General features: G+C 34.0%; 1 protein-coding gene across 1 annotated transcript in view; it reads right to left on the bottom strand.

Moving 5' to 3' along the window:
* Positions 1-141: 141 nt before the first annotated feature.
* LOC137388630 (calcium-activated chloride channel regulator 1-like) overlaps positions 142-16,595 on the bottom strand; it is a 38,232-nt gene continuing 21,778 nt past the window's right edge. The window contains exons 11-20 of the mRNA XM_068075106.1: positions 15,319-15,525; positions 9,958-10,116; positions 9,685-9,805; positions 8,221-8,306; positions 7,959-8,058; positions 7,119-7,280; positions 6,066-6,218; positions 3,607-3,791; positions 2,037-2,200; positions 142-266 (exon numbers count right to left, since the gene is read on the bottom strand). Coding sequence (XP_067931207.1) covers positions 212-266; positions 2,037-2,200; positions 3,607-3,791; positions 6,066-6,218; positions 7,119-7,280; positions 7,959-8,058; positions 8,221-8,306; positions 9,685-9,805; positions 9,958-10,116; positions 15,319-15,525 — 1,392 coding nt within the window. The 3' untranslated portion in view covers positions 142-211. The remainder of the gene's footprint in view (positions 267-2,036; positions 2,201-3,606; positions 3,792-6,065; positions 6,219-7,118; positions 7,281-7,958; positions 8,059-8,220; positions 8,307-9,684; positions 9,806-9,957; positions 10,117-15,318; positions 15,526-16,595) is intronic.

Here is a 16,595-nt window from a genome sequence, read left to right as displayed (position 1 = left end):
GCAATACTTTAAGGCTATGAAATCTCTATAGAAAAATACATAAAAGACTTTTTACAGTTGAAAAGAAAAATATACTATAATCATCCATTACAAAAGTAATAACATAATAATGTGACAAACTTATTAAAGGAAAATAATGTTGTAATTTATTTGAATCCTGGTTTAGCTTCAAACCCGTCATGATTGTGAGGTGACAATCACAGCTCTAGGTTCATCCCACAGCTGCTACTGGTGGAGTGGGATTGCCAGAACTAGGGTGTGAAAACCTGCAATAAGTGTCACACATATCATTTAGTTGACATGTCAGCAAACAGTCTCATCTGAAAGTGGAGCTCTATAATGAATGATCATTTAGAATGAAGATTGAGATATAGTTTAGTAGCTTCTGTTTTGTCCAAATTATTGAAAGGTTGGGGTTAAATATTATACCCTTATCAAACAAAGGACAAACTATCAGAGGCTATCTTTTACATAGATAATATTTGTATAAGCGTAGGAACATCCTCATGGTTAGCTGCTGTCCTTAAAACCGCAAATAATACAAATATGTACATATATATATTAATATATTATATATATATTAATATATATATTAATAAATATATAATATATATTATTATATATAACTTATATAACATATATATTAATATATACAATATATATAATAAATTATATAATGCATTATTATATATATTATAAATACAATATATATATATAATAATATATAATATATATATTATTTACAATATAAATAATAAATTATATATTGCATTATTATATATATTATAAATACAATATATATAATATATATATAATAATATATATAATAATGCATGTATATATATATTAGCAGTATAAATCAAATTTCACCAAACCTTTAGAAAAGTCGTTGACAAAAATATTTTGCCGATGGTGGTAATAACGACGCTTATGAATTACGAAAAGATGAAGTTTACCTCTATGGCTTTGAATAAAGTGATTTTCTAAAGCGATAACAACCGTTTCGGTAGCCATTGGGCAAAAAAACAGTTCGAATTAACAGTGTTGAGTTCGAGTTATCTATAGCAATTTATCATTACGTGGGAACGGACCAAAGGAAATGTTCGAATTAACCATGTGTTCGAGCTATCCGTGGACGAGTTATCCATGTTTGACTGTACTTTCATTGGGCAGTCCATAATCCTTTAATGAAAACAATGTATTACACATGTTGTCACAAAACGCCAAAACAAAAATTTATACAAGACTTGAAATGACTAAGTTTGTATGTAAGTCTTATCTCTTTTGACAAAAGATTAAAAGTATCAGCAATACAATTGCTAAGTGCATATTTTGGTAAGTACAAAATAAAATCATGCCATGGATATCTAGTACTTGAGAATTGAAACCTATAAGTAATACTTGAAGGAGTTAAATTCTGAATCCAACAATGTTATTAAAATAAGTTAACATATCAGGCAGTGGAAACACATCCACTGTTCCAAACACAAACACAGATGGTACAAAATAAAGTGGTATCATAGTTTGTAAATTACACACAAGTTGCAATACATTCTTCTGTAAAATGAATAACCCATCTAATAGGGAATTTGACAATCAATGAATTAGAAGTATAACTGTCCAGATAAAAATTTATTTTAAACTCCTCGACATCACCTAAAAAAGTTAATTTTCTTTTGTACTTTATCAATGAGAAATCATCAGTTTTAAGGTTTGAACATTGAAATTAGGTGACAGTTGTTTTTGGAGGCAGACAAGCATTTAGAAAAAAACAGGCATAAAAATGCAGTAAAATGTTATTTAATGAGATGCAACACTATTCAAGGCAATAAAATATATATAATAGAAGATATTTTAAATTGTGAAAATGAAATAGCTACAAGCAGACAATTTTCTTTTAATGTAAAATAATTTGTTTATCTTGTCATCAGATCAAAATATTGTTTTGGTTGAAAAAACACAGAAAACTTTAGTGATATTCATTCTATCATCTGGTTCTATCACAATTGACAAAATTATTACGCTATTTTATTTACCTTTCCCTTTCAGGATCCACCTGGTTCTTCTTCTTCTTGAAACAAACAAGCAGGGCGATGGTGATTCCAACTATGAGACCAAGTAAACAAACTGAGAGAGCGACAGCAATCGCAATGAGAGTTGTATTTAGGCCTGGAGGAACAGCAGTCGTTGGCACAGTTACCTGAAATGAAACGGAAAGTTGGTAGATCTATCGTCCTATCACAGTAAACACATTTAAAACAGGCAGCAGCAATGTTTTTCCTGATAGTAATATTAGTTTTTTTTATGAATAAAAAGATAATAAAGAAATAATAAGCAAATGTAATTGTTGTAATCATCCATTCCCATATTTTAGCTAACATTTATTTGGCTTTTAGCCTTACAAAAGCTTTCAGGGATTTAAAAATTCGTTGTTGCTTAAATCAAAATATAATGGAGGTCTGATACTTATAAAAGTTTGAAGTTTTAAATTTTAGGTAACGAGAATAAGGGTATAAATACACTATATACTAAATACACTATTTTATAAAGACGTACTTTTGTGTTTTTAATCTACTTTCAGTAATTAGGCTTCAAGAAACGCTAAAAAGGATGCTAAAACAAAAAAATATATTCTTTTTACAGACAACTGTACTACCAGCTTGCTAGTTTGTAGTCTACATTGTAGGAGCGGTTTTTCCAATGAGTTTAGTTTTCAAAGAGAGGGGACAATTCCGATATTCATCTAATTTCGTTCTCACCAGGTTAGAACATTGCAAAAACTATAAACCTCAAAATCACTTGAATAAATAATTAATAATGTAGTCAGTAATTATAGTAATAATAATAATAATAATAATAATGTTTAGTCATCAATAAAACAGTAATATACCGTAATGAACAAAAAATCACAGCCAATCAGTTTTCAAATGTGTGTATTTGGATACTGATTGTTTATTTGTTTAAGATTCCAAAGTCATGAATTTGGAATCTTAAACGACTTGGCAAATTAATTGTATATTTTAGTTGTAAAAAGTAAAATCGCTTACTTGTTACATGTAAAAACTAGCTTAACTCTTTTTGCTAAGGATTTATAAAATAATTGGATACAAATTGTACGATTGTATAAACTTTTATGTCGGCTGACTTTGAAATAGAAAACAATTGTCAACCTAGAGGATCAATTCGGACAACTATTATTGCCTTTATAACATCAGCCTGTAACTATGGCTTCAGCTAAGGTCTGTTTCAAAGACATAATCAATAACATTTCACAAGCGCTTTCTTTTGAGACCAATCATTGCTGATCAGCTACAGACATATTGAGATACCAAGACACTTGACTACTATGGTACTATGCTATTGCGATATGACTGTAATACTACTTAGCACGAGTTACTAAAATATGACTGTGAAAGATAGTTTGAGTAAATCAATGAACAGACAACTTCTGTGTTGCTGCGGCAAAAACTCACGAAAAGCCATATTTTATATTAATTTTGTGTACTTTCATTTGTGAAACTATGTTAAGATCTAGAATTTTTTTATAGAATTTCAAGCAATACGTCTAAAATCTGATTGAGATGCTATAACCGAGTATGCACCTACCGAAGTAGAGCCTGGTATAGTAACCGGGTTTAGATAGTCTGCAGGATTGACGAAAGATGCAGAGATCTCATTAGACCAGTCAGCCATATTCCCTGCTTCATCAAAGGCTCTCAACTTGAAAAAGTATGTGTCTATTTCTGTCTCATCCGTTTCATTCAACCCAAAAAAACTGTTGTTGAGACCCCCTTCAAAAGATGGGAGTGTTCGTAGTGACAGAGTTTAGTTGAGTTTTTGAGCTATGAATTTAGAATAACATAAAAAAGGCTTATAAAAACCTACATATACTTGTAGGTTTTAATAAGGATATGAATAACTCTATGAAACCTTAAACAGCCAACGTAAGCGGTTCCAAATATTGAACGCTTTGTAAAAAGAAGGAACTAGCAATTCGATAGTAATAATTGATAGCGTGATAAAGTGATAACTGGATAAAATGATAACTGGATAAAGTGATAACTGGATAAAGTGATAACTGGATAAAGTGATAACTGGATAAAGTGATAACTGGATAAAGTGATAATTGGATAAAGTGATAACTGGATAAAGTAATAACTGGATAAAGTGATAACTGGATAAAGTGATGACTGGATAAAGGGATAAAGTGATAACTGGATAAAGTGATAAAGTGATAACTGGATAAAGTGATAAAGTGATAACTGGATAAAGTGATACCTGGATAAAGTGATAAAGTGATAACTGGATAAAGTGATAAAGTGATAACTGGATAAAGTGATAAAGTGATAACAAAATAATGTGATAGTCATAACTGATAACTTGGAATCTTCTTCAAGAGTTGTTTTATTCTTAAAACAATTCAACTAAAAAAGATGTGTCTATCGCTAAGTTTTCATGCAGTGATAGCGTAGCGTCACCCCTCCATCTGGTGCTGCAATGCTCTCATTCTATCATGATTCAGGGTGGCCGTTTGGAAGCGAACATCCGTGCGATGTGTCATTTTTGCACCTTTAGCAATTAATGGTGTCGCACTTGTAAGTGTGCATACAGTGGTGATCGCGTTTATAGGACCACTTAAAATAGACACATTTTTAGTTGTTAATTCATATATTGTTCCGTCAGTATTATGTGAATTATGACAATATGCACATCAATGGAAAGCTCAGAATGTACCGGATAAGAATATTATGTAAAACTAACTGATATTCACTTTATTAGTTTGATTTTGGTACAATATTCCATTTTCGACATGGAGCGGTAAAAAAAATCCAAAACAAATTTTTTATTAAATTTGTGGAAAACGCAGCCCAGTTTGAAATAATTTTAGAACATAGCTACATAAAAGGTAATTGGTGGTGTTTTTAAGTTCCTTTAGAGTATTTCTAGCATCCTAGTATTTGGTAGGAAACCATAAGCCTAGACTGACCTGATAGAATATAATGGGTGCGCATTGAAGAGACTTTATTACTAGAGTGCACCTTTGGTGGTAGACAGAATGTCTAGAAAATTTGCTTTTCAATCATGGATAATATGTATGATGTGAGATTATAGGGCAAGGGAGTTTATTCCATAGATGAACAATATTATTATGAAATTACCAGACGGTCCCATAAATGCGATCACCACTGTAGGTCTTGCTTTCATGCTTTATACGCCGACATACGCCTTGACATAAACCACCAAACAACCAGCGCTCTGCTATATTACCCTACGGAAACATAATCTTATTTTCGACCTTGAATAGAGCCTCAGCACTGATGTGCCCAAGTTTCAGTACACTATCATTGTATGAAAGCTTAGTTCATGAATCGAGGAAGAATCTTACGAAAGTTGTTAGAAGATATCTCCTTTGTTCCCACGTACATGGTTGTTTTTTCTGGCAAGATGAGCGCATAATAGCCATACAAATAAACTGACACGCATTAAGACATATGATTTGGTCTCACACAAAAGAGATCAGCTGGTCGTGCTGTCGGATAGCCAGAGAAACTGCGCTGTATATGTTAATGCTAAATCCTACCTGATTACTGTTCACAGCAAACAAATATTAGCATTTTTGTATTTTTTACATATATTTTTACATATATATATATGTAAAAAATGTATGTATATAATGTATATGCATTTATATTTTTACATATATATTTTTTACATACATTTTTATATATATTACCAGTTTATTCTACTATATTTGCACTAGTCTCTGAACCCCCAATTTTAATTGCCCTGAGACCATTTGCATTTTTATAGCTTGACATCATTTCAGTTAGCTGTGAATTCACACTTAGCCAAATAACTAGCAAGACATAATTTTCAGCACACATCAACAGTCAGCTGTCGACAGCTGATAATACAGTTGGTGCCACCATACTCTAGTACAAACTGAGACTGGACTAAGTCATATGAGTGTACTAACTTGTTGAAGATGACGGTACTTACATTTAGCAGTATGAGAAGGGCCCAATGTTGATATAATTAACAAGGGAGGCAACTTTCAGACTCACCGACAAGCACAGTTATGTTGACAAACTCTCCGGCCGGCTGCAAAGTTGTAGACCAATTATTTCTCAGCATAGCCTCCGGAGCCAGAATTACAGAGTCATTTAATGTTTTGTTAGCATGCGTATCGTACCAAACACTCATCTCATATCCAGCGGCTGCAAGGAAAGCTAAGAGGTGAAGAGTTTATCTGGTTAGATAATAGAAAATTGTGTTATAAAAAAATAGATCTATTGAAAGAATAGAATGCGCCTAGTGTTATGAATAGATTTTGGAAACATAAGACAACTTCTTTATTAAAATGGTCAAACTATGAGAAGATACGATGCATACATCATACGATGTGTCTTATAGGATCTTCATTGTTTTGGTTCTGAAAATTATCAAAAAGTGTTTCCCGTAAATAAAAAAGCTGAACAAGTGACTTTAAAAAAACAAGTGCTAGGTGCCCTAAACACTATGCAACCTTATGAACAACAAAAGCCAAAGAATATGTCTTTTAACTTTCACACAATTTAAATCTCAAACTAACTTGTCAACATATTACAACAATCGTCATTCCTTATTTTCATTACCTCTTCCACCCTCCTCCTCTACTGGTGGCCATAGACGGGTTGCCTATTGCGTCTGTTGCCTTGCTAATTTGGCTAAGGAAAATTGATAATCATGATGGCTTTTGGGCTGCTTTGGAGCAGTACTTGCTTAACTCTCTGGAATAAATTTGTTCTGATTTCTTTTGCTTAGACAACTATGTTTTCTTTGTTAACAATCTCATTTGTTAACTCGGGCTCTACTCCTCGAATAGCCATGCAACTGTGCATATAGGCCCTCATTGAACCTTACTTCTTCTATTATATTGTTATGTTATGATTTAATGTAAATATAACAAACAAACAAACAAAACTTTTGGAATTGATTTCAAATCTGGATAAACTTGTGAAACATTTTTCCTTGCTTGAAAGTTCCAAGCTTGTTGACCAAATATTTACACAACGATAGAGTCGTCCAACGCAATGCGCCACAGGGTAACACAGAATGACAATAAAATCATGTCTTACCAGTGCCGTATGTCAGGTCATTGCCAGGTGCTGTCCAGCCAAAGGTAAAATAGTCTGTACCATATATTGACTCTACTATTCTCAGATCAGTGATTTTGCTCGGAGCAAAGTTGTCTTGACTAGCGATGGTGAGATCAAATCCTTCGACTTGGAACATGCCTCCTGCAAACGAGACAAGAACAGCTTCCTTAGACTACAAGAAAATATCATGAAAGTAAAATTGAGTGATGCTTTGACTTCCTAAATTAGTAGATCAATTTTACAATATGTAGATGTCTGTGTACTTTTATTGTTATTTACCTTTGCTTTTGTTTCTAATAACTTTATTGTATTGCTGACACTTAATGTTATTTGTGGACACAGCAAGGTTTACTGTGCGACTACTGCGTAGTTTATTTGATTATACTCTGTGGATGACCACTGCATAACTCATCATGTATATCCCATGATTGCGCAATCGATCTGTAATGTGTATGTCCATTCAGGAATTTTCTAGAAGTCTTGTTTATGTTTATAAGCAGGCAGAGCTCTGTAGTAAGAATCAATCCTATCTCAGAAGTTAGTCAATCAAGTTACTTAATATACTGAGAGACTGTATGTAAATAAATTTACTTATAGTTATACTCCAACGACAGTTCATCTCATTGATTTGGTGACAGACAGACAGACAGACAATGTTGAAATAATTGCAGTCCAAGTTTACCTAATTTTACCAACATCTTAGTCAAACAGTTTTGTAAAAACAACAACTCCACTATAATACATTTTAAACTCTTTTCACTATCTTCTTATTTAATAGAAAAGCAAAATAAAGTAAATGAAGCTTGGAACTTCACTTACCAGAAGCAACCCTACTCAGAGGACCGGTAGACACAGCTCGCTTCTTTCTCCTACCAGCAATCGTTCCAACCGCCAGTTCACCAAAGCCTTCAACATCAATCTGCAATATGGTATACATATGTTTGGAAATGCATAGGAGCTCTATACTATAATAATAGTTACTATGGTTACTATAGGAGCTCTAGTTGTTGAAGAAAAACCAGCTGAATTAGAAAGGGTGTCATTAAGTTTTATAAGCAGATTGGTTAGAACACAGGCTTACCTTGAGACTGTAGAATCCATCATTTACGAGCTGATTTGATCTGATGGTACCGCTGTAGACTCCATCTCCCGCTGTCATGTCAGTCCCTTAATCAGACAAGCACTTGCTAGACATTGTCATGTCATAGCACAAAATAAAAGACTCGCGCATAAAACTCTAGCAATTCTTCTTACAAAAATGATTTATTGTATGAAAAAGAATCCTCTTTTAAGACTTTTCAAAAACATGTAAAACACTACATGTATATTATGTTTTACAAATGCAATACTTTCTTAGCTTGTTTTGACAGAGATGCTTGGCACTCTGCCAACAAGTCAAAACTAGATCATGATTTATATACCATCAATTTGCTTTAGATTGTTGGTAACTCACATTTATTTGTTAGAAAAAGGTGAGGTCGTTTTGCTGGCGTCCCTATTTGATCAAAGGGTAAGCTAAAACCTTAGGCTAAAGCAAGCAAACTGATGTTGAAGCATATAGTTTATCAGCAATGTGTTTCATTGCAGTCTAAAATAAAAAGAAAAGTAAAATTTAAAAAATTGAATCCTTCATGGCATTCTGAACTAATCTTTTGCTCGCCAACATTTATCAGCTTTAAATGATACATGATGTTAATCTTCAGTTTTTTAAAATCTAAAGTTTAAATAAAGCAACTCGGGATCAGTAATCCTCATGTTTAGCCATACAAACTTCAAGAAGTTGTCTGTTCATAATAAGCTGACATGTCAACTATGTAAATCAGCTTCAAGAAGTCTGCTCATAGCAGTTTGTAATATGGTTGCTTTGAGAAGACAAGTCTGGTCAAGAGTATCCAATAGAGCAGGGGTTGGGAACAAATGGCTCTCGAGCCATATGTGGCTCTTTTGACGATTGCATCTGGCTCCTTGGTAAATCAGTGGAAAAAATAGTCCATAATTTTGACTGCTAATTTAATTAACATAATAATACAAATAATGCTGAAATTACATTAACAATAAACAAACTAAAAAATAACGTCTGTTTAATAGAAATATATTTTCATTTGCAACTTTTTGATGTGGTGATTTGGCCGCCCAGAAACTGTACGAGTAATTTTTACATCAAAAGGTAAACCAAAAGATGGCTATAAGAAAAAAATTATTATTTGAACATTGCTGTTCAGAATAAATCCAGTTTTTTATACTCTAAAATGGCTCAAACATGCTAAATTTGTTGGTTTTCCTTTTCCATTTGATGTTTTTGTAATTAAAAATATACATATGGTTCTCTTGGAATTAAATTTTGAAACACGTGGGTTTTTTGGCTATCTCTGTCAAAAAGGTTCCCAACTCCTGCAATAGAGTTATCGATAAGTTCTGTGTTTTATGTTATAGTTTCACATGAAATGCAAACTCTACTTTCTTGACCACAGACCGCAAACCGCAGATCAATGACCACTGAATACAGGCCACTGCCTACAAAGGCTGCAAGAATCATTGTTCTCACCTACTCCATTGTCAGTCATTATTATCGTGAGTTCGCTAGATGTCGGTAGTTCAAATATCGCAGAAACATTGACACCGCTGACAGGGTTGAGACCTTGAAACACATCGGCGAAGATATTCACCTAAAAAAAGCAATTTTAAATCTGTGTTATAAATGATAATTAAATTGTCACTCGAAGCTATATCATGAATTAAAGTAAATGCAATGATTGCACGTGATGATTTGTAACTTTTATCTCAAACATAAGCATTACATAATTCAAAAAAGACTTACCGTAGACTGTGCATCGAAACTGAGGTAGTTGGTACTGAGTCTAGCACTCGCTGTGATGGGATCCTGCCCTAAAACGCCAGCACGAGTAGTTACAGAGACGACCACATTCTCATCTGTGAAGGACTGAGTATTATCTAGGGTGAAGGTCACTTCGCCGGTCTGTAAGATACAAAAGTTTATTTGAGCTGAATGTCTCTGAAACTTTGTAAGCCGCCTTATGGTTTGATACAACTAAGATGAATGTTTACTATACATATGCTGCGGACAGAATGCAATGGGGAAATGCAGCAAATGGAGACAGAATGCAGCAAATGGAGACAGAATGCAGCAAATGGAGACAGAATGCAGCAAATGGAGACAGAATGTAGCAAATGGAGACAGAATGTAGCAAATGGAGACAGAATGCAGCAAATGGAGACAGAATGCAGCAAATGGAGACAGAATGTAGCAAATGGAGACAGAATGTAGCAAATGGAGACAGAATGCAGCAAATGGAGACAGAATGCAGCAAATGGAGACAGAATGCAGCAAATGGAGAACAACTGGAGACAGGCAAGAATAGATGAAAATAATTAGAGAGAAGTAAAGAAAGGCAAAGACAGTTATTGTTGACAAATGAAACCACGTGAAAACATGTGGGAATGTTTGAAAAGAAACCAGACAGGTATGGAACATAACAAAATGAAAAAACAGAAATGATGACAAAAGTGTTGAAATTTGATTCATCTTGAATTTACTTTCAGCAATCAACAGCAAGTAAGTACAAGTAAGTAAGTACACAAGATTGGTGTTTGGCATCTATTAACTGCACAGTACATGGAAGTACATAGCAGAGTACATAGTAGTATATAGGGGTACATAGAAGTGTGTACATGTAGAAGTACATGAAAGTATATAGAACAAGAAGACAATTGAAGTATGATACTATTCAGGCATGGAATTGTTAGCAGACATCCGTTAAGTAGTATGATACTATTCAGGCATGGAATTGTTAGCAGACATCCGTTAAGTAGTATGATACTATTCAGGCATGGAATTGTTAGCAGACATCCGTTAAGTAGTATGATACTATTCAGGCATGGAATTGTTAGCAGACATCCGTTAAGTAGTATGATACTATTCAGGCATGGAATTGTTAGCAGACATCCGTTAAGTAGTATGATACTATTCAGGCATGGAATTGTTAGCAGACATCCGTTAAGTAGTATGATACTATTCAGGCATGGAATTGTTAGCTGACATCCGTTAAGTAGTATGATACTATTCAGGCATGGAATTGTTAGCTGACATCCGTTAAGTAGTATGATACTATTCAGGCATGAAATTGTTAGCTGACATCCGTTAAGTAGTATGATACTATTCAGGCATGGAATTGTTAGCTGACATCCGTTAAGTAGTATGATACTATTCAGGCATGGAATTGTTAGCAGACATCCGTTAAGTAGTATGATACTATTCAGGCATGGAATTGTTAGCAGACATCCGTTAAGTAGTATGATACTATTCAGGCATGGAATTGTTAGCAGACATCCGTTAAGTAGTATGATACTATTCAGGCATGGAATTGTTAGCTGACATCCGTTAAGTAGTATGATACTATTCAGGCATGGAATTGTTAGCTGACATCCGTTAAGTAGTATGATACTATTCAGGCATGGAATTGTTAGCAGACATCCGTTAAATAGTATGATACTATTCAGGCATGGAATTGTTAGCAGACATCCGTTAAGTAGTATGATACTATTCAGGCATGGAATTGTTAGCTGACATCCGTTAAGTAGTATGATACTATTCAGGCATGGAATTGTTAGCTGACATCCGTTAAGTAGTATGATACTATTCAGGCATGGAATTGTTAGCAGACATCCGTTAAGTAGTATGATACTATTCAGGCATGGAATTGTTAGCTGACATCCGTTAAGTAGTATGATACTATTCAGGCATGGAATTGTTAGCTGACATCCGTTAAGTAGTATGATACTATTCAGGCATGGAATTGTTAGCTGACATCCGTTAAGTAGTATGATACTATTCAGGCATGGAATTGTTAGCTGACATCCGTTAAGTAGTATGATACTATTCAGGCATGGAATTGTTAGCTGACATCCGTTAAGTAGTATGATACTATTCAGGCATGGAATTGTTAGCTGACATCCGTTAAGTAGTATGATACTATTCAGGCATGGAATTGTTAGCTGACATCCGTTAAGTAGTATGATACTATTCAGGCATGGAATTGTTAGCTGACATCCGTTAAGTAGTATGATACTATTCAGGCATGGAATTGTTAGCTGACATCCGTTAAGTAGTATGATACTATTCAGGCATGGAATTGTTAGCTAACATCCGTTAAGTAGTATGATACTATTCAGGCATGGAATTGTTAGCTGACATCCGTTAAGTAGTATGATACTATTCAGGCATGGAATTGTTAGCTGACATCCGTTAAGTAGTATGATACTATTCAGGCATGGAATTGTTAGCTGACATCCGTTAAGTAGTATGATACTATTCAGGCATGGAATTGTTAGCTGACATCCGTTAAGTAGTATGATACTATTCAGGCATGGAATTGTTAGCAGACATCCGTTAAGTAGTATGATACTATTCAGGCATGGAATTGTTAGCTGACATCCGTTAAGTAGTATGATACTATTCAGGCATGGAATTGTTAGCTGACATCCGTTAAGTAGTATGATACTATTCAGGCATGGAATTGTTAGCTGACATCCGTTAAGTAGTATGATACTATTCAGGCATGGAATTGTTAGCTGACATCCGTTAAGTAGTATGATACTATTCAGGCATGGAATTGTTAGCTGACATCCGTTAAGTAGTATGATACTATTCAGGCATGGAATTGTTAGCTGACATCCGTTAAGTAGTATGATACTATTCAGGCATGGAATTGTTAGCAGACATCCGTTAAGTAGTATGATACTATTCAGGCATGGAATTGTTAGCTGACATCCGTTAAGTAGTATGATACTATTCAGGCATGGAATTGTTAGCTGACATCCGTTAAGTAGTATGATACTATTCAGGCATGGAATTGTTAGCTGACATCCGTTAAGTAGTATGATACTATTCAGGCATGGAATTGTTAGCTGACATCCGTTAAGTAGTATGATACTATTCAGGCATGGAATTGTTAGCTGACATCCGTTAAGTAGTATGATACTATTCAGGCATGGAATTGTTAGCAGACATCCGTTAAGTAGTATGATACTATTCAGGCATGGAATTGTTAGCTGACATCCGTTAAGTAGTATGATACTATTCAGGCATGGAATTGTTAGCTGACATCCGTTAAGTAGTATGATACTATTCAGGCATGGAATTGTTAGCTGACATCCGTTAAGTAGTATGATACTATTCAGGCATGGAATTGTTAGCTGACATCCGTTAAGTAGTATGATACTATTCAGGCATGGAATTGTTAGCTGACATCCGTTAAGTAGTATGATACTATTCATGCATGGAATTGTTAGCTGACATCCGTTAAGTAGTATGATACTATTCAGGCATGGAATTGTTAGCTGACATCCGTTAAGTAGTATGATACTATTCAGGCATGGAATTGTTAGCTGACATCCGTTAAGTAGTATGATACTATTCAGGCATGGAATTGATAGCTGACATCCGTTAAGTAGTATGATACTATTCAGGCATGGAATTGTTAGCTGACATTCGTTAAGTAGTATGATACTATTCAGGCATGGAATTGTTAGCAGACATCCGTTAAGTAGTATGATACTATTCAGGCATGGAATTGTTAGCTGACATCCGTTAAGTAGTATGATACTATTCAGGCATGGAATTGTTAGCTGACATCCGTTAAGTAGTATGATACTATTCAGGCATGGAATTGTTAGCTGACATCCGTTAAGTAGTATGATACTATTCAGGCATGGAATTGTTAGCTGACATCCGTTAAGTAGTATGATACTATTCAGGCATGGAATTGTTAGCTGACATCCGTTAAGTAGTATGATACTATTCAGGCATGGAATTGTTAGCTGACATCCGTTAAGTAGTATGATACTATTCAGGCATGGAATTGTTAGCTGACATCCGTTAAGTAGTATGATACTATTCAGGCATGGAATTGTTAGCTGACATCCGTTAAGTAGTATGATACTATTCAGGCATGGAATTGTTAGCTGACATCCGTTAAGTAGTATGATACTATTCAGGCATGGAATTGTTAGCAGACATCCGTTAAGTAGTATGATACTATTCAGGCATGGAATTGTTAGCTGACATCCGTTAAGTAGTATGATACTATTCAGGCATGGAATTGTTAGCTGACATCCGTTAAGTAGTATGATACTATTCAGGCATGGAATTGTTAGCTGACATCCGTTAAGTAGTATGATACTATTCAGGCATGGAATTGTTAGCTGACATCCGTTAAGTAGTATGATACTATTCAGGCATGGAATTGTTAGCTGACATCCGTTAAGTAGTATGATACTATTCAGGCATGGAATTGTTAGCTGACATCCGTTAAGTAGTATGATACTATTCAGGCATGGAATTGTTAGCTGACATCCGTTAAGTAGTATGATACTATTCAGGCATGGAATTGTTAGCTGACATCCGTTAAGTAGTATGATACTATTCAGGCATGGAATTGTTAGCTGACATCCGTTAAGTAGTATGATACTATTCAGGCATGGAATTGTTAGCTGACATCCGTTAAGTAGTATGATACTATTCAGGCATGGAATTGTTAGCTGACATCCGTTAAGCAGTTTAGTAACTCCATGAATTGAAGGGAATTTTATAGTGCAAAATTATCTATTGGCCATCTTGTGCATTAAAATAATAATTTCATAAATAGTATGAGATGTTTGAAAAAATGGCTACTTGTAGTGTGAGATTTGAGGCAATAGCTCTATGAATAGTACATGTAATTTCAGGCAATAGCTCTATGAATAGAACATGTAATTTGAGGCTATAGCTCTATGAATAGTACATGTAATTTGAGAAAACAGCTTTATGAATAGAACATGTAATTTGAGAAAACAGCTTTATGAATAGTACATGTAATTTGAGGCAATAGCTTTATGAGTAGTACATGTAATTTGAGGCAATAGCTCTATGAATAGTACATGTTATTTGAGGCAATAGCTCTATGATTAGTAAATGTAAGGTAAGGCCATAGCTCTATGAACAGCCTGTGATGTTTGCTATGGCTAATATAGTATATCAAGTTGGATTTACACACTGTAATATTACCAATTACCATCAGTATTGTGGTTAAATCTTTAGTAAAAGTTTAACCGAATATCATGCTTATTAAACTTGCCATTAAACTTGAACATACAGAGCCCTTCACAAGCACTTACAACGTACCACTACACCTGAGAGCTGTACAGATATCAGCTTGAAGGCCGTATCTCTGGTTATCTTGACCTGGTTAGCAGGAGGAGCATCTATATGTACATCCAGTTGGCTATAGTAGGTAAATACTAGCCTCGTATCTCTCCCGATGCTGATATCAAGAGGCACAGTCTGCGTGTAGTTACTTCTTGCAGGTACCATAATTCCTGAACTTACTAGCTGTAGTGATACAGAATTTTTCTAAACATCGCATCAGGAGAAATCAACTTCAAATAGGATGTAAGTTCAAGCTTTGGCTAAACAAAAGTAGTACAGCCTGATGAAAGGAAAAACAGCAACCTTGAAACTGGCAGCTGATAAATAAGTTCAAACCACCCTTGAAACTACGTAATTATAGTCCTATATTTCTTGTTGAATGCTCTTTATTAGTTTTACTTCAAGTATTTCTCTTTTAAATACTCAAACAGATACTTTTACATATATATATATATATATACAGTACATATATATATATATACACTACAGTAAATATAGTATATATAGAGTATATACATGTATCTAGAGTAAATACATGGCATATATATAGAGCATATATACAGTATATATCTAGAGTAAATATAGGGCATATATAGCATATATACAGTATATATCTAGAGTAAATATAGGGTATATATAGAGCATATATACAGTATATATCTAGAGTAAATATAGGGCATATATAGCATATGTACAGTATATATCTAGAGTAAATATAGGGCATATATAGCATATGTACAGTATATATCTAGAGTAAATATAGGGCATATATAGCATATGTACAGTATATATCTAGAGTAAATATAGGGCATATATATATAACCAGTTGAATGTCCGGCGTTGCTCGGGTAATAAAAGTCTTTGCACGGAAAACTTATTTTTCCTTTAACATATAACAGCAGTTACCATTCTAACTTTCAAACGTCATATCAAGAGAAAAGTGTTTTGCACAGTTTAAATAAATTAAGAGAAAAAATAAAACAACTGTAAAGGTTTTTAAACTTTGTCAAACAACTGTAACTTTCAAACTTCACATCATGAGAAAAATAATTTTTGCAGGTCAATTAAATTAAGAAACAAAATAAAACAACTATAGGTGTTTAAATGTAAATGTGAAATAAGAGAGTGATAGCTAAATTAAGTCTTTTATGCTACAATTACGATAAAAGATGATTCGGTAATGATACAACTAATACAAACTGAGAAAACAAAATTAAAATTCTGAATAGGTTGAATTAATAATAACAATTCTT

This window comes from Watersipora subatra, chromosome 2 (genome assembly GCF_963576615.1).
Source record: "Watersipora subatra chromosome 2, tzWatSuba1.1, whole genome shotgun sequence".
NCBI lineage: Eukaryota > Metazoa > Bryozoa > Gymnolaemata > Cheilostomatida > Watersiporidae > Watersipora > Watersipora subatra.
This window is presented reverse-complemented; position numbering and strand designations above follow the sequence as displayed.